At 43.5% G+C, this 18759-nt stretch overlaps 1 protein-coding gene across 5 annotated transcripts in view; it reads right to left on the bottom strand.

Moving 5' to 3' along the window:
* LOC117360749 (zinc finger protein 2 homolog) overlaps positions 1–18759 on the bottom strand; it is a 73115-nt gene that overhangs the window by 28002 nt on the left and 26354 nt on the right. For all 5 annotated transcript variants that reach the window (XM_033945048.1, XM_033945044.1, XM_033945047.1 and 2 more), the window contains 4 exons: positions 14963–15089; positions 12442–12552; positions 8235–8354; positions 4407–4496 (listed from right to left, as the gene is read on the bottom strand). In XM_033945048.1, coding sequence (XP_033800939.1) covers positions 4407–4496; positions 8235–8354; positions 12442–12552; positions 14963–15089 — 448 coding nt within the window. The remainder of the gene's footprint in view (positions 1–4406; positions 4497–8234; positions 8355–12441; positions 12553–14962; positions 15090–18759) is intronic.

Here is an 18759-nt window from a genome sequence, read left to right as displayed (position 1 = left end):
AGGAGCAAAGAGCTCATACTGCAACATTGGCGGACCTGAAGGCGAAGCTGGAGGACTTAGAAAATAGGCCCCACCGGAATAACCTACGATTTGCTGGTCTCCCGGAATCAGTGGATGAAAAATCTCTGGGAGACTTTTTGGAAAACTGGCTGACAGAATCATTACAGCTACCAGATACAGTGGGCCTGCTCTGCATTGTGCGGGCACATCGACTAGGCCAAAAACGGGAGCCTTCAGGGAAGCCAAGAGTGGTCATTTGCTGACTCATGAACTACCGGCACAAAATGGATGTGCTAAGAGTGCTGAGACTAGGTCGCAAGCTGCAATATGACAAGCAGCTCTTATGCTTTTAGGATTACTTGGCGGAGGTGTCTCAAACTCGTCACCACTTTTCTCCACTTTGTTCTCGACTGATACAACGTCAAATTTCCTTTTCTCTACTATACCTGGCACGACTCAAACTGTTTCATCAAGAGAGAGCGCACCAATTTGATTCAATGGAAACTGCTCTTAAATTTGTGGATGAATATTTGCCTGAAGCCACTGCATGAGACTTAAGTGTAGATCACACGAGTTGGGTAAAAAATCTCTCTAGAGGAGTCTGCTTGATTGCAGCTCTCTGCCATCAAGCCCTGAGCATTGAGGCTGTGGGAGTTTCACCATTGCTCTGGCTCCATGTGCAATGAACTGTTTGTGTTCTTTTTGGACTTGGTTTTGGGGCCAGTGTTGTGCTATTTTTTTTTTGTACATAATCAAAACTCAAGTGTGGTAGGAGTGTGTGTCACCGAGTATGAATGAGATATTTGGAATGTGGAGGAAGAGGACGATAGTGGGAGCCCTAGCTATGGTGCACAACAGTTATATCTAGTCTGTATTGATTGATAGATGTTTGGGGCTGTCACAATACCTGGAAAGATATCTGGACAACACTGATGGGGTCTCTGTGGAGGGCATACACTGTTTCCAGGAAGTGACACCCAAACGGGTGAATTGTTCCTATGGGAAGGGGGAATTGGGAGGGGGAAGGGGGGATTCACTAGGAGGGCAGGTAGGAGTGAAGAAACGATATAAGGGGGGCGGAGGCTGGGACGCTCCTTAGGCGACACTATAGGTGACATGTTTTACAGAAAACCTTCTTGTACCTTGATATCTCTGGAGTTTAAATTGACATCTTGGAATGTGGGGGGTATACACTCCCCTATTAAACACTATAAGATCCTGCAGCTCTTGAACCGTATCCAAATGACTCTAGCTTTTTTGCAGGAAACCCGATTAACCTCAGTGGAACATGCTAAGCTCTATACTTGGTGGGTGGGCTGGTATTTTGAGGCTCCTGAACGGACTTTCCAAAACCTGGCATTTGTCCGGGTTTTGGAAAGCCCTGACAAGCACCATCCGCATCTGGAGGGCCTCTGAGCATGCACAGATGATATCACACATATCCACGCATGCTCCAGGCCCCCCAGACGCAGCTGGAGTTCATCTGGAAGAAGAGAGGAGACTTTGTGGGTGTGGAACAGGGCAGGTTTGGAGGCAGAACTGGGCAGGGCTGGGGTAGAATGGGGTGGGGGTCGGGCCTGGGTCATGTGTCCAGGGTTTCCCGGAGAAAAATATAGTAACCCTACCTATTCTCATTTGTTTTCTATGATAAATGAATTAATTTCATAGAGGTAGAATATTCAACTTGTCAGGTTTTTTATTTTCTTTTGGGGGGGAGGGGGTGTTCTAGAAAAAAAGATGCTGGTACTCTGTTGCAAGCCTATCCTAGGGTGGGAGAGGGAGAGTTTGGGCAACTGCTTACTGCCCTGTTCATCCTCCTAGTAATGCCCTACAAATTGTTGCAGAGCTCAGTCACAATAAATCCTCCCTCTTGTCCTTCCCTTCCTGCTGATTGGAGGCATACCAGTGCTTTTCTCAGATTCAGGGATTTTTATCAGCAGAACAAAATGTGTAGATGTGTTGCCAAAGTAATACATAATTAAAAATACATACTAGTACCGATAACAGTAATTAACATTACAGGGAACAGAAATGGAACATACAGTAGTATGGACAATTAGCAGTTTCTGGAGCTGTTCTGCATTGTCTGTGGCAGGGCCGCCATCAGAAATTTCTGGGCCCCTTACTGAGTAATCCTATTGGGCCCCCCACGCACTCCTTCCCCCCCTTGACACCCCCCCTTTCTTCCATGGGCCGAATACACACATACTTATTTCTGTCGCCGCACTCTGACCAAAAGATTTGTAAGCCTGGAACCACGTCAAGGTAGACTCTTTCAGCAGCTCCCCTCCCTCCCCCTTATCTTTGTGGCCAAGTCAAAATGATCTACCAACAATAAAATTTTAAAAACACAAAGCACGCTGTACGCAGAGAAAATGTTAATTATCATTTATATTCCGCGGGTTTTCAAAGAGGTCAAGGCAGATGACTTTATGCAATGTCACCTCAGTAACAACTATACAAAAATAGACAAATATTCCCCCTCCCTTTTTACTAAACCGTGATAGCGGTTTTTAGCGCAGGGACCTGCGCTGAATGCCCCACGCTGCTCTTGAAGCTCATAGGCTCCCTGTGCTAAAAAACGCTATTGCGGTTTAGTAAAAGGGGACCATAGTGCAAAATATAGACAGCATATATAAATTCTCAAAACGGAGACATTTTGATCACTAAATTGAAAATAAAATCATTTTCCTATCTTTGGTAATTTCATCAGTCTCTGGTTGCACTTTATTCTTCTGACTGTGCATCCAATATTTCTTCCCTTCTTTCAGCCTCCTGTATGCTTCCTCTCCTCCAGACCTCATTCCCTCCCCAAACTTTTTCTTTGTTTCACCCTGCCCCCTTCTTTCTTTTTCTCTCTCTTCATACCCCCTTTCATTCTGTATGTCTGTCTTTCTCTCTCTCTCCGTGCCCCATTTTCCTTTGTTTCACCCAGCCCCCTTTCTTTTTTTTTTTTTTTCTGGCTCCCTGTCCCCCCCTTTCTTTCTTTCTCCTTGCCCTCCCCTATGCCACCACCATTGGGAAAATGCTGCCACCGCCACTGGGGAATAGGCTGCCACTGCCGCTATCGGGAACAGGCCGGTGCCGAGTTCGTCCTGCTTCTCTTCCCTGCGGGGCCGACCAACTCTCGCCACTCGACGTCAATTCTAACGTCGGAGAGGACGTTCTGGGCCAGCCAGGCAGCGATTGGCTGGCCCAGAACGTCCTCTCCGACGTCAGAATTGACGCGGGTGGCAAGAGTTGGTCGGCCCCACAGGGAAAAGCAAGGAGAACTTGGCACCGGCCTGTTCCCAATGGCGGCGGTGGCACTCAAGTGGCTAAAGAGACGCAGTTTGCCAGCCTAGGGAGAACACTGGAGGGTGGCCAGCTGTGCACCCCCTTGGGGCGTAAACCCGGGGCAGACCGCCCCCACCCCCGCCTTGGTATGCCACTGTCTGTACCTCACTCCCTCCCTATGACCAAAAATTCTCTTTTCTTCTATTCCCCGTGTACACAACCATCTTTTTCCCTCCCTTCCTCTCTCCCAAGTCCTTGCCTTCTGTGTCCAAAAACACATTCCCTCCCCCACCTCAGCATCTCTTTCCCTCCCTTCCTCTCTCCTAAGTCCATGCCTTCTGTGTCCAAAAATGCATTCCCTCCCCCACCTCAGCATCTTTCCCTCCCTTCCTCTCTCCCAAGTCCATGCCTTCTGTGTCCAAAAACCCATTCCCTCCTCCACCTCAGCATCTATTTCCCTCCCTTCCTCTCTCCCAAGTCCATGCCTTCTGTGTCCAAAAACCCATTCCCTCCCCCACCTTAGCATCTCTTTCCCTCCTTTCCTCTCTCCCAAGTCCATGCCTTCTGTGTCCAAAAACCCATTCCATTCCCCACCTCAGCATCTCTTTCCCTGCCTTCCTCTCTCCCAAGTTCATGCCTTCTGTGTCCAAAAATGCATTCCCTCCCATACCTCAGCATCTCTTTCCCTCCCTTCCTCTCTCCCAAGTTCATGCTAGGAGGAAAAGGTGATAGATTGGAGCAGACAGAATAGAGCACTAATACAGTCCCTCCCCCCCCCGTCATTTTTTAGGGGCTGAAAGATTTTATTTATTAAAAAGGTGCCTCTCTAATACCATCAAGTACATGCAAGAAAAAGTGCTACAACTTATATGCATTTTCTTTTAATCTAAGGCACCCTTATCAGGCAAGAAGAGACTATGGTAACTTCATTCATGGTAGGATAAGTGGAGGAGGTTAAATGGGTGGATTTTTAAAAGGAGTAAAGGAGGAGAAACTCATGATTGGCTGATGCCTTTAGCTTTACATAAGACAGAAAAGTATTATTTCTGGGGAAGCAAAACACAAATTCAAAAGTATCAGCATTTTGTCATCTCCAAAAATGTTCTTGCATTTAAGCACTACTTACTTACTTGTTATACAACTATTTGGCTGTTCTCTTCTTTCTATGTCACAGTACTGTGTGGGATGGATCTCTTCCTCTTGTTTAATGCTGAATGGATCTGAAGGTTGGAAAAACAAAAGTAAATCACCATATTAAATGATACTGCAGCTTATTACATCAGGCCCTGCATCTCCTTTCATCGTCTAATGTTTAATGCAACAGGTTTTGATCCTGGTAAACTGGGTTCAATGCCCTCTGCAGCTCCTTGTGATGATGGGTGAGTCACCTAACCCTCCATTGCTCCAGGTAAAATACTTAGATTGTGAGCCACTAGGGACACAGAAAGTACCGACATATATTCCTCTAATTCTATAAAAAGTGCCAAAAATTGCATGTGCAATTTTGGTCACTACCGACATTGCATGTACAATTTAACTGAACAAGCTAATTAGCACCAATAAGTGGCATTTTAACAAATTATCGGCATCAATTAGTATCAATTAATTAGTATTGGCATTAATTAGTATCAATTAACTAGTACCAATGTTCTTTCTAGGCAGCGCAGCTGCGCACCTTTCAGCAGGAGGCTGCATAGCTGTTCAGCCCCACCACATAGCTGGAGAAGTTGGGACCAGCATCCCTCTGGTACCACTCTTCCATCTTGTGCCGTTGCTACTGCTTTCCCAAAGCAGCAGCAAATTGAAACAAACCGGCTGCAGGACCTTCCCATACATACCTGTGGCTGCTGGCCCGCCCTCTCCAACGTTAGCTCTTCTTCCGGGGCAAAGCTGGCAGCTTTGTATATTTATGGGAAGGTTCCACAGCCAGTTTATTTCAGTTTGCCACTGCTGGTTTGGGAAAGCAGCAGCAGCAGCAGCAGTGGGGATGCTAGGGGGCAAATGCTGGTGAATGTGGGATGGGGGGAGAGAGAGGGGTCAGGTGCTGGTGGAAGTGGGTTAGGTGGGAGAGAGGGGCAGATGCTTGTGAAAAAGGGGTGGGGAGAGAGGGAGTAGTCACTGATGGAAGTGGATTGGGAGGATAGAAAGGGGTCAGAAGCTGATGGAAATGGGTTGGGGAGAGAAAGGGGGGTATATTTTGTATAGAGATGGGAATACAGATTCTAGTTAGAAAAGGAGAGAGAGGGCAGATGTTGGGGGAGGGGGGTAGAGAGGAGGGAGATGATGGAATGGAGAAGTGAAAAGGGAGATGCTGGATTGAAGGTAATGGGGAGAGAGTTAGCAGACTTAAGGAAAGGGGAGAGATACAAAAAGGATGGAAATATTGATGGGAGAGAGGGGAGATGCTGTATGGAAGGGGAGGGGGAAATAAGCTGTATAGAAAGCCTGGATGGAAGAGGGGAGGGAGTTACCGATGGAAGGGGAGAGAAGGTGTGGAGATGCTGGATGGAAAGGGGGAGAAAAGGCATATGCTGTATAGAAGGGGTAGATGCTGGATGAAAGAGGGGAGAGAAATGAGCAGATTTTTTTTTGAGGGGGAGACAGAAAGGAAAGCGATGATGAAGAATTTTAGGTGAATGTTTAGTTTTGTATTGTTATTTTGATTGTGTATGTATTATGTGAACCGCTTAGATTTAAGCAGGGTACAAGTTTAAATAAAATAAATACACTTCTCCCTCCGTATTTGCAGGGGATGTGGGCGCAAATAACTTTTTATATGTTATTCGCGTTTTTTTGTGACAGCCAGCGTTTTAGCTATTGAAACCGCAGAGACTCTGCAGCTGAAGGTACCTGGTACGTGAGCAGCTCTCTCTCTCTCTTGCTGGTTGGGCTGGCTGGGCTTTGTGCAAGCTCTGCTTCCGCTCCGTGTCACAACGAGAGGGGGCGGGGCAGAGGCCTGCATGAAGGACGCATCAATTTTCAAAGCGCTCAGCACTTGCGTTTCCTGCGCTGTCTTCTTCAGTTCTGTGCTGTGAGAGGCGAGAGAGGCTGGCGGAGGAGATGATGCACTTATTGCTGTCAGGTGAGCCCTCCAAAAGGCATTGTTTTTTCTTTAATTGCTCTTTGATTAAGAAAAGGAACTAATCATGATGTAATTTGGGGAGGCGGAGTCAACATCAGAAAAATCACGAATAAGCGAATCCGCAGATATGGAAACCGTGGATATGGAGGGAGAAGTGTAAGGGGAAAGGGCAGATATAGGTGGCAAACACAGTATAGAAGGGGAAGAGAAAGAGAAAGACAACTGCCAGTAGACCATAAAAAAGAGGGAACTTGAAGACTAGATAGTAAAAATGAGTTATATGTGGCCATAGAGGTAGAAAAATAAATTGAAGAAAATCTTGAAAAGAGACTTAGACTGAGGAAAGCAGAAACCAGAGAAGTGAATGGCCAGAATATAAAGGTAGAAAAAGAATTTTATTTTTAATTCAGGATATGTGGTACCTATATTTATAAAGGTTAATAAATATAAAATAGAATTAAAATGATATCTTTTCACTGAACTAATTTTAATATATTTTTGACCAACTGTCAGAGATCAAAACCTCCTTTCTCAGGTGAGGATAGCTTACTTTCTTGACCTGGGAAAGGAGATATTGGCTTCTGAGAGCTAACTGAAAAATATTTTAATCTTATTTTCAATTTTTTCAATTTATATTTTTAATTCTTACCCACCCCCCTTTCTTACTAAGCTGCGGTAGAGGTTTCTATCATGGCTCAGAGCGCTAAATGTTGATGCTGCTCTGACACTCAGAATTCCTCTTCTGTGGCTTAGTAAAAGAGGGCCTTAATTTGTAATGTACAGTGTGTATGTAACACCATCAAGGTAATGTAATGGAAAATTTTTGCTCACATCAATACCCAATAATTCCATAGTGAAATGGTAAAACCAAAAACAAAGGGATACTGTGAGAGTAGATGTTCTTGATTCAGGTTTTTATTCAGTCAACAAAATGATGCAGTCAACAATTCCAAACAAAGGAATTTACATGTGCAATTGGTGTTGTGAACCCAACATGATTCGTGTTTCGACTTAACCGCCTTCTTCAGAGATCCAAAGATGTGTGGTTACACTACAAAAACAAGCAAATGTGGGTCTTCTCTAAGTTTAAGAGATCAATGTGCTGTCTGAGTATCCCACTCACATCCCCTATGGGGCACGTCGATCTCTTGAAAACACTGGCCTACATTTCCAGCATCTACATTTGGTGGAGGTGCGATTCTCTAAACGGCGCCATCGTGTAATTGGTGGACGCTAACAATGGCACCATTTACAGAATCCAAGCTTTTTTTAAATCTGAAACAATATAACACAAGATAAATTGTAATATTCTGGCCATATGATTGAGACTCACTGTGTGGGCATTTATGTTAATGTTGACAAGTATTCGTACTGGCACATTTGCTCCGCCTTTTTCAGAATGTGTCATGGACAGTGCAGCAACTGAATGGCTTGTTGAAGTGCATCCTGGTTCTGGGATTTTATCATTGCAATGAGTCAGTGTAATATATGATTGGATAAGTTAGCTGTGGTACATATGTGTGTTTATTATCAGTGTATAACGTATCAAAAACATAGATCTATAGGAATAGAAAAAAATTACAAGAAATTCCAGAAAAGCATGGGAAAACGTTCATTGTACAGAAGTGGAAAGGACAACATGCAGAAAAAAAAGGAGAATGGGGAATGATGCAGCTAAGCAAGGGAGATAGACTTGGGTTGAGTTCCACTGAAGAGAAATCTCATGCAGCATTCACATCTGTTTACAAGTGTTCACTTTTTTCTTTATATATTGAGAGAAGGCCCACTGATATACTGGTAGTGTTACTGAATAAGAGATAAGGATAGTATTCATTGTCCCTTCCGAGTCATTCAAGAGCTCTTCTGCATCTCTCACCTTCCGCTGCAATGGGACAATTATTCACATTCCATCCCTCAGATATATGCTGAGATGTGTAATATTCATTGTTCTCTTCCTTAATCCTCAACAAAACATCAGGAATGACACCTGGATAACCTTACATTAAAAAAGTACAGTTACCCAATGCACACATCAAGGCTGATTTTATAATACAGGGAATAAAACAGAATGCCTACATTCGTTCCCCCCTCCCCCCTGTTTTTTTACCACAATGTGATCTACAGATTATCTACAGCAGGAGAGAGAGATAGGCACCAAAGTGTTAGGGCAGGCTAGCCAGGCAGGTTCCTTATAAGAGGGTGCCCTCCCGGCTACAGACTTCTGACCACAGTCTGTGTCTTCTCCCAAGCACAGCTGTCTCAGTCCTATTGGGAACCTCTAGAGCACCACAAGCCTCACAGTTCGGATGAAGATCCAAATATTAAAAAAATCTAAATTAGAGCAGATCAGAAAGACACCTTCCAACTTGCTTGCAGAAGGAAAAACTGAGGAGATGGGGCACAAACTCACTAGTAAAGGAGACTAGCCCACTGGTTATAGACTCACATGTCTTTTGCTCTAGAAGTGCCTGTTAATGGCAATTTTTAGTATTGATTGCCAATTTAGTGTCAATTAGTTAATTATTTTACATGCACAATTGGTCCTGTTCTATAACTGCTCACCCAATTACATGCCTAACTTTGACCACCATTTACAGGTTAGTAGAGATATTGTATGTTTTTCTGCCCAAGACAGTGGTCTACAAAGGGGGAAGACAAACAACTGTTCTGGATGAGGAGAAATCATGCACGTTGCCATGCTTTGTGACTCAGTAACAAAATTGTAGGCAAAATCATGCTAGTGCCTATGGGATTTCAGACCCCCTCCCCCAAGTATCATAACTCGCTGGGTTCAATTCCTCATTCTTCCCAATGTGGCAAAAGCTTACTTATATTTTAATTTAGTTTTCTTATTTCATAATTTAAATAGTTTTTAAATAACTTAGCTTTTCAACATTTCAGCAAAATTCTCCCCTCTACCAATGCGTTTCGCTTTGTCTTTATCAAGGTTGGGGAAACTAAGCGTAATGTGGATGCTGGCAGCACAAGAAATGAAATAAAGTTACACTTAGGGCTCCTTTTACGAAGCCGCGTTAGCGGTTTAACGCGCGTAATAGTGCACACTAATTTGCCGGCCATGCTAGCCGCTACCACCTCCTCTTGAGCAGGCAGTAGTTTTTCAGCTAGCGCGCGCTAAAAAGGTGTGTGTGATAAAGCTGCTAACGCGGTTTCGTAAAAGGAGCCTTTAGTTTCCCCGACCTTGATAAAGACAAAGCGAAACGCGTTGGTAGAGAGGAGAATTTTGCTGAACAGCTAAGTTATTTAAAAACTATTTAAACTATTTAAATTTTGAAATAAGAAAAATAAATTATAATATAAGTAAGCTTTTGCCACATTGGGAAGAATGAGGAATTGAACCCCAGCGAGTTATGATAACTCAGGGGGTGGTCTGAAATCCCATAGGCACTAGCATGATTTATTCCAGCTTATGATTTATCTTTAATCTTATCTATTGTTTTGCCTTTTGTCTTTGTTTTGTTCTATTTCTATCATTTAAATTTCTCCAGAATTCTACTGTTCAACGGCTCCCCCTTCTGCTTCTATTCCTTTCTCTCCTCTCTTCTACCTTCCAAAGTATTTAGATCAATGCTGTCTTGTTAAAATGTTTATTTTATTTTTATTTTTCCTCTAACTCTACTTTTCACTTCTCTATTACCCTCCAGGTACTTTAGTTAGATTGTGAGCCTTCGGGACAGTAAGGGAATTTTTCAAGTACCTTTCCTATTTCTAATCTTAATGTATATTTTCTGTAAACCGCTTAGAACCTAACGGATGTAGCGGTATATAAGAAATAAATTACATTACATTACATTACATGATTTTGCCTGCAATTTTGTTACCGAGTCACAAAGCTTGGCAACGTGCATGATTTCTCCTCATCCAGAACAGTTGTTTGTCTGCGTTACTGAAAATTGTTACTGTGTTACATTGACTAGAATGTGAACTAATTAAGGGAAGATGGCTCAGATGCTTTGTGACTGACAGCTGGGATGTATGCTTCGTGGGTGCACCATAACTGGGGAGAATGAATGGGCTGGCTGGGTCTTTGTTGCCATTTCTTACTTTTTAACAATGAAAAGCAGCCCCTGTAGTTAATAAGTTATTCACTTATACACTGGAGTAAAGCGTAACTTGGACAGTCAGTTTTGTTTATGTTTATTTGTCCATTTAATATTTGCATTTATGCCAGGACAACCAAAATGGTTCACAATAAAAAGGCAATAGAGAAAACCAATCAAAATAGCTCTCTATAAAAATGCAAAAATAGGGAAGAAAACGACAAAGACAAAAAGAATACAACCAACAATCATAAAAACCATCTATAACACAGATCACACGTGCTTTATAAACTATGCACAAACTGAGACTTAACGAGAAATGAATAGCAACCATCAGACAATATTTAAAGCCAGGAATGGCTGCCAAGCAGTAACTCACTTGAATGCGGCTATCCAGTCTTTTTCAGTGGCAATTAGTGAAGTGTTAGGGCTGAACTGGAAACTACATTGGGGTGTTCTGGAGGCATTTCAGAGGCGGTTAGCTCTCAATATTTAGAGCCAGCCAGCCATGTTTAGTCCATAAATAGCTGTCCTGTCTTTATGTGCTAGCCCAATGTTTCTCAATCTTTTCAAGCCAAGTACCCCCTAAGCCTAATAAATACCAACCGAGCTCCACCCCAGACCCGCCCAAACTCCACCCCCCATAATAATAGCACTAATTGTAATGTCATTTCTTCTATTTATTTTTATAAACAACCAATCTCAGCCAAGGTCTTGGGAATGCTAATTAAACTTTTCATACAACATTAGATACATAAAAAGTACTTGTACTGATTAGTCACTATGGGCAAGTTCTCTCACACACATCCCCTCCCCCTTCCAGAGGTCTGACATCTCCCCTTCCATCCTCCTTTCTGGCCCCCCTCCCAGTCCAATATTTCTCCCTCTCTCATCCCCTGGATCATGTGCATTTTTCACCACTGCCCACCGACCCCATATCCATTCCTATCACCCCTCTCCAGCACCATTTCACATTTCTCCCTCCATTACTATGTTCAATATTCCCCCACCTTGCATCCCTTTCAATCTGTCCCTCTGTTCACCACCAGATCTAACTCAATAAACAATTAATCTGTGGAATTTCTTGTCAAATTATCCACCCGTGTCATGCCCGCTAACATAAAAGGCACTTAAACCACAGCAGAACCAGGTTTGATTTCCATTGTGGCTCCTTGTGACTTTGGGCAAGACACTTAACCCTCCACTGCCCCAGATATAAAACTTGGATTTAGAGGAAGTACCTGCATGTAATATAAATATGCAAATCACGTCAGCTGCAATGTAACACAAAGCTCTGTTTCTAGTAGTACTACGTTAATGAACCCCAAACGGTTGCAAAACATCATGTCCCCCTTACTTATCTGAACTGCACTCGCTCCTCCTTTGGTCCTCAGCCCCCAGCAGCACGTCCGCAATGGATGGCGCAAGCAGCAACCTACACGCTGCTCGTGGCTGACCCAGAAGCCTTCTCTCCGACGTCAGAGTTGACGTCGGAGAGAAGGCTTCTGGGTCAGCCATTTACGTGCAGCGTTTGAATCGCTGCATGCACCGCCCACCTCAAGGAGTGCTGCCAAAGGCTGAAGACTGAAGGAGTGAGTGCATCTCCAAGAAGGTTGTCGCGGGAGTGGTGGTGGTGGTTGGGGAGTAGGAACATGAGATCCCGGGCAGTGGCAGCTGCAGCAGAGGATGGACGGGCGGGAATTGGCAGCCAAGCCGTGTACCCCCTAGGGTAAGCGCACCGCGGGTTGAAAAACACTGTGCTAGCCCATGGCTGGTTGAGTGAGTATTGACTTAACTGGGCATGTGGCTTTTATAAAACTGAAAATTCAATGCCAAAGATCACACTCAGCACTGAATTTCTGGTTTTAGTGCTGGCAGTGAACAAGAAAAAAAAAAAACACGCAGTCTGCTGCCGGCTGAATATCGGCCAGACAAACTATAAATGCCTCAACATTCAGGAATCCTGCCTAAATTCAGCCGCTAGATACCTGGTACATATTTTTTCATAAATCCCTCTGTACATACTTGTGGTACATTCTTTGATGCCTTTACTTCTCTCCGAGTCATCAGCCTTGAAACACATTCCACTTTCTTCTCTTATTCTGAAATAAACCTCTGAATTGAGGATAGTATAGCCTGTGTTGAAGATAAACACACCTGCATTGTGAATATTTGCTCCAGAAATATTTTCTTTCTTGTTATTTTTTTATATGAAATGGGCTTCATTCCCTGGCAGTTTCTGCATGCACCAATGCACCAATGTCTGTAGATTTAAACAATTTTCTGAACTTGTAGCAGTGTGACTTTAAATAGCTATGAGACATGCAGAATACTAGTGAAAGGATAATTCTCGCAAGAGTATACTGGGATGCAGTTCCAGTAAAGAGGTAGCTCTTCTGATAATGCTACAGAAATATACTTAAATAAAGGTGATTGGAGGCAGGACAGTGCCAAAACACTAAAGAGCATTTTGGAATTGCTCAGATGCAAGCAAAAATAGAGATAGTAAAATTTTAAGACTTTCTTGAGCAGCACAGACTGAAATATCATGCAGCAGCCCAGGTGGACTGAGAGTCTTTCACACATCAAAAGGATCAGACTGCGGAAACAGGACCAACCAGAGTTCTCTGACAGTCTCAGCAATTTTCTAATTATTCCCTTAACAGAAGGAAAGCAGATTCACCAAAGGAGCCAACTTTTCAAAATGATTGGGGAAGCTAAACCCTCTGGAAATGAACCTCCCTGGACACCGTCAGTGAGTTTGCTCAATATTGGGGGTGCTCAAACGCCCACAGAGCCAGCTCCTATGAAATGTACATCTTTAAGTGTGGATGTTGTTATTGGCACTCTGAACTGCTGGTAGGGAAAGAGTGTGCATCTATACAGCTTGTGAATGAATTCCAATTAACCAACATATTTTTGAACATTGACCTTCCCCTGTAGTTACTAGCCCACTACGTAATTCTATAAAGTTTACCACAAGTTGAGCATCAGTTAACTTTAGGAACTCAGATGGAAGTTAGGTACCTAATTGCACTTAAGTGCTATTTTACAAAGGGGTGCTGAAAAGTTCTCGGCCCAGCCAACAAGAGGATGACGTAAATATGGTCTGAAACAATGTCAAAAACATAGGATTTCATTTCTGCAAATTGGCACTTAACGAAATAAGATAACACTCTTTTTCAGCTACAGTGGCAAGATAATGCTCAGAATTTAGGAAGTTGGTTGGTTGAGCTGAGAACTTTTCAGCACTCCCTTGTAAGTTTGGCACCTAAGTGTGTGACCTGACTATGCTCTGCCATATGCATTCCTCCTGTGCAGTTAGGCACTCACTTATACAGGGGGGGGAATGCTATAAAGTTTTCAGCCCACCCAACCAACCAACTTCCTAAATTCTGAGCATTATTTGGCCACTGTAGATGAAAAGAGTGTTATTTTATTTCATTAAGTGCCAATTTGCAGAAACAAAATTCTATGTTTTGACATTGTTTCAGATCATTAATTGAACCATATCCATGTCATCAGTGGCGTAGCGAGGAAGGTTGGTGCCTGGGTCGGTGGCGCCCAGCATCGCTGCACCTTGTGCCCCCTCTCTTCCCCATTGGACACCCCTGTGTACCTCTTGAAGTGTGAGCAGCATCTTCCACCCTGCTCGTGCTGGCCTTGGCACCCTTCTGACATCACATCCTGACACCCCGACCAGGAAGGGATATCAGAAGGGAGGTGAGCAGCAAGTGGAAGATGCTGCTTATGCCAATGAACATTTAAAGAGGTAAGCGGGGGCGGAGAGGCACTGTTGCCAGCGCCCCCCATGAAAATGGCACTCGAGGCAGTGCGCGCCTTACCACGCCACAGCACATCATTCTCTTCTTAGTTGGGCTGAGAACTTTTCAGCACCCACTCGTATAGTACACCAAAAGTTGCACATCTAGGTGCCAGTATTTAGCACTAACATTCACACCTGCCTTTTACGCGGTATAAGTGTCGGCACCTGTGGCGTAGCGAGGGTGTGAGGTGCCCCTCCCCCACCTTCTTCCCCGTACCTTTTTAATTTTCTCGGCGCAAGCAGCTTTACCAACGTGCTGCCCGCGTTGGCATCGGCTCTCCCTATGATGTCACTTTCTTGGCGTGGGACCCAGAAGTGGAGTCAGACAGCCAACAGCGAGCAGCAGATAGGCGTTGGTGCTCATGCCAGTGAAGAGCTAGAGGTACGGTGTGGGGGGGGAGTAGAGATGTGCACACGGTGGGGAGAAGCATGGGAAGGAAGGGGGGTGGAGAGGAGGACAGGTGCCAGCACCCCCACCAAGAGAGTGCCCGGAGCAGACTGCCCCCCCATTACTATGCCACTGGTCGGCACCTAAATATTAGCTCAAATGCCATCGTGGGCTCTATTCTGTAACAGAAACTGGGAGTCTAGTTGTTATCACAGGAAACTACCTTAGCACACAGATGATGGGCACTTAATTTTGGCACCTTTTATAGAATTGCCCCCTACTTGTCTATACTATAATAAATGCAAGTGTGAAAGCCAAAGCAGCGGCCTTACCCAATGAGATCAAGGCTCCATGTATCTCCTTCATCACGTTCCTGTACAGCTCCTTCTGCCATTCTTCTAACAGCTGCCACTCCTCTTCAGAGAAATAGACTGCAACATCATGGAATGTGACTGACATCTGAAGCAGCAAGAGGGACAGGCTCAGGGCTCCCTATTCCAACTGCACCACCATAGCAAAAGTACTCACATTCCATTTTTATTCACATCTCTCTTCACGTTTCAGATCACAGTAGCCAACTATGCACAGAAGAAAACCAACAAAAGTTGTTGAGCAGGGATCTCAAAGTCCCTCCTTGAGGGCCGCAATCCAATCGGGTTTTCAGGATTTCCCCAATGAATATGCATTGAAAGCAGTGCATGCAAATAAATCTCATGCATATTCATGTGGGAAATCCTGAAAACCCAACTGGTTTGCGGCCCTCAAGGAGGGACTTTGAGACCTCTGTTGTTGAGTAAAGAATTATCAGTAAAGGGATGGAAAACAAAGATGAGAATGTTATAACCATTTATGTTTTTACTAGTTTTAGAAAACTAGTAAAAACAAACTTGTACAACCGATTTGTAACCTAAATTTTGTACCCATCTTCGCTGATTGTCCAGCTCCTCTTATTGTAAACCGCCTCGAACCACTACTGCTTTGGCGGTATATAAGAATAAAATTATTATTATTATTATTTGTATCGGTCCATGGTGTGGCTGCACCTCAAATACTGTGTGCAATTCTGGTCACTGCATCTCAAAAAAGATATGGCAGAATTAGAAAAGGTACAGAGAAGGGCAACAAAAATGATAAAGGGGATAAGACGATTTCACTATGAGGAAAGGCTAAAGCGGCTAGGGCTCTTCATCCTGGAGAAGAGAAGGCTCAGGGGAAATATGATAGAAGTCTATAAAATGATGAGTGGAGTGGAGTGGAACGCGTAGATATGAACTGCTTGTTTACTCCTTCCAAAAATGCTAGGACTAGGGGGCATGCAAAGAAAACCACTAAGTGGTAAATCTAAAACAAAGAAAATTATCTCTTCACTCAACATGTAGTTAAAGTCTGAAATTCGTTGCCAGAGAATGTGGTGAATGCAGTTAGCTTAGAAGGGTTTAAAAAAGGTTGTTCTGGTCGCCTATCGACATCTCATACACAAAAACACATTGACAGGGCGGATGCCTTGATTAGAGAAGACCAACGAATAACCGTGTCTCAATTGGCTGCAAATTTGGATATCAGCTTTGGATCTGCATTTACCACAATGCATGATGACTTGAGATACTGGAAAGTCTGCAAAAGATGGGTTCCCAAAAAGCTTACAGATCTGCACAAGCATGTGGAGTTTGCAACCCAGTTCCTGAGACAGTATGAAGAAGATCTGAGTATTCTGGAGAGAATTGTCACCAGCAATGAGACACGGGTGCATCACTGCAATCCGGAGAGCAAAGACAAAGCATGATGAAGTAAAGGAAGCAGCCATTCTACAGGAATGCAGAAGCTAGTTGAACGATACAGCAAATGCATCGTCTTGCATGGGGACTATGTGGAAAAATGATATGTTCAAATTGCTCACAGTTATTTCTATTAAAGCCTTTAAATGTATTTTGCCTTTACTTTTTTTTTTTACACACTACACAACTCCAAAGAAAAACTGCCACGGATACTTTAAAAGACATGACTATCAGGCAGAACCAGTCTATGGGTTCTGAGAGTGATAACTACAAGTAGAGTACACCTGTGCAAAGTTAACACACTTTCAAAAACAAAGTGAACAATGCATATATTAAATATTAATGATGTGGGTAACCTTAGTGTGGAGGGTCAGCGAAGGGAGAATTTCTCCAGCGCTTCACACAGCAAGGCAAAGGCAAACATACCCCGCCTGCACACCATCATCGGGTACCTCACGTGTGCTTAAATCAAAATATGTGATAAACCACAGTGAAATAACTAATAACACACAGGTGTAAATCAATCATAGAAATTACTCTGAGAAACCCCCCCCCCCCAGCCAACTCCCCAGAAAATTAAATACAGCCGACTTATCTTCAAAAAGTCTTCATGAGTCTTGCTATGAGAACACAGGGGCCGTGGTGATCCAGTACCCCAATGCATGAAGACTTTTTGAAGATAAGTCGGCTGTATTTCATTTTCTGGGGAGTCATCTGCTGTGACCTCTTTGAAAAAATCTTGGACTAGGAATGATAATAAACATTTTCTATGCGTACAGTGTGCTTTGTGGTTTCTTAAAAATTTTATTGTTGGTAGATCATTTTGACTTGGTCATTTTAAAAGTAGCTCGCAAGCCCAAAAAGTGTGGGCGCCCCTAGCCTAATAGTTAGTGAAGTGGCCTGAGGGGACCAGGTTCAATTTCCACTGTAGCTCCATGAGACTCTCCAATGGCTCAGGTACAAAATAAGTATGTAAGAACATAAGAATAGCCACACTGGGTCAGACCAATACTCCATCTAGCCCAGTATCCTGTTTCCACAGTGACCAATTCAGGCAAAAATCTGATGCTACCAATCCCAGGACAAGCAGTAGCTTCCTCATGTCTGTCCCAATAGGAGATTATGGACTTTTCTTCCAAGAAATTCTCCAAACTTTTTTTAAACCCAGCTATACTAGCTGCTATTACCACATCTTCCAGCAATGAGTTCCAGAGCTTAACTATTTTTTGAGTGAAAAAATATTTCCTCCTAATTGTTTTAATGGTATTTCCTTCTAGTGTCCTCTATAATTTTTGAAAGAGTAAAAAACTGATTCAGTTTTACCTGTTCTACACCACTTAGGGTTTTGTAGACTTCAATCATATCTCCCCTCAGATATCACTTTTACCAAACTGAATAGCCCTAACCTCTTTAGGCTTTCCTCATAAGAGAGGAGTTCCATCCCCTTTATCATTTTGGTCACTCTTCTTCGAACCTTTTCTAATTCTGCTATATCTTTTTTTAAGATATGGCAACCAGAACTGAATGCAATATTGAAGGTAAAGTTGCAACTTGGAGTGATACAGAAGCATTATAACATTCTTAGTCTTGTTTATCATCTCTTTTCTAATAATTCCTAGTATTGTTTGCTTTTTTGGCTGCTGACACACATTAGACAGATGGTAAAAACAGTGCAAATATGTTTTGCACAGATACATTTATTGTACCAATGCTATCACCATCTGACTTTCGTGCTGTTGTACAAGCAATGGTCTTGTTATGTCTGGACCACTGCAATGTCCTGTACCTGGGAATAACATTGCATTGCAGGTGGTTCGGAATGCCGGGGCGTTACTTGGAGAGAGACTTGGGAGTGCTGGTCGACAGGTCGATGAAGCCATCCACGCAATGTGCATCAGCGGCGAAAAGGGCGAATAGGATGCTAGGAATGATTAAGAAAGGGATCACAAACAGATCGGAGATCCCTCACCTGGAATACTGCGTCCAGCACTGGTCGCCATACATGAAGTACACGGTCCTACTCAAAAGGGTCCAGAGAAGAGTGACTAAAATGGTTAAGGGGCTGGAGGAGTTGCCGTACAGTGAGAGATTAGAGAAAGTGGGCCTCTTCTTTCTTAAAAAAGAGGAGACTGAGAGGGGACATGATTGAAACATTCAAGATACTGAAGGGAATAGACTTAGTAGATAAAGAAAGGTTGTTCACCCTCTCCAAGGTAGAGAGAATGAGAGGGCACTCTCTAAAGTTAAAAGGGGATAGATTCCGTACAAACGTAAGGAAATTCTTCTTCACCCAGAGAGTGATGGAAAATGAACGCTCTTCCGGAGTCTGTTATAGGGGAAAACACCCTCCAGGG

The sequence above is a fragment of the Geotrypetes seraphini genome, chromosome 5 (genome assembly GCF_902459505.1).
Source record: "Geotrypetes seraphini chromosome 5, aGeoSer1.1, whole genome shotgun sequence".
Taxonomy (NCBI): Eukaryota; Metazoa; Chordata; class Amphibia; order Gymnophiona; family Dermophiidae; genus Geotrypetes; species Geotrypetes seraphini.
This window is presented reverse-complemented; position numbering and strand designations above follow the sequence as displayed.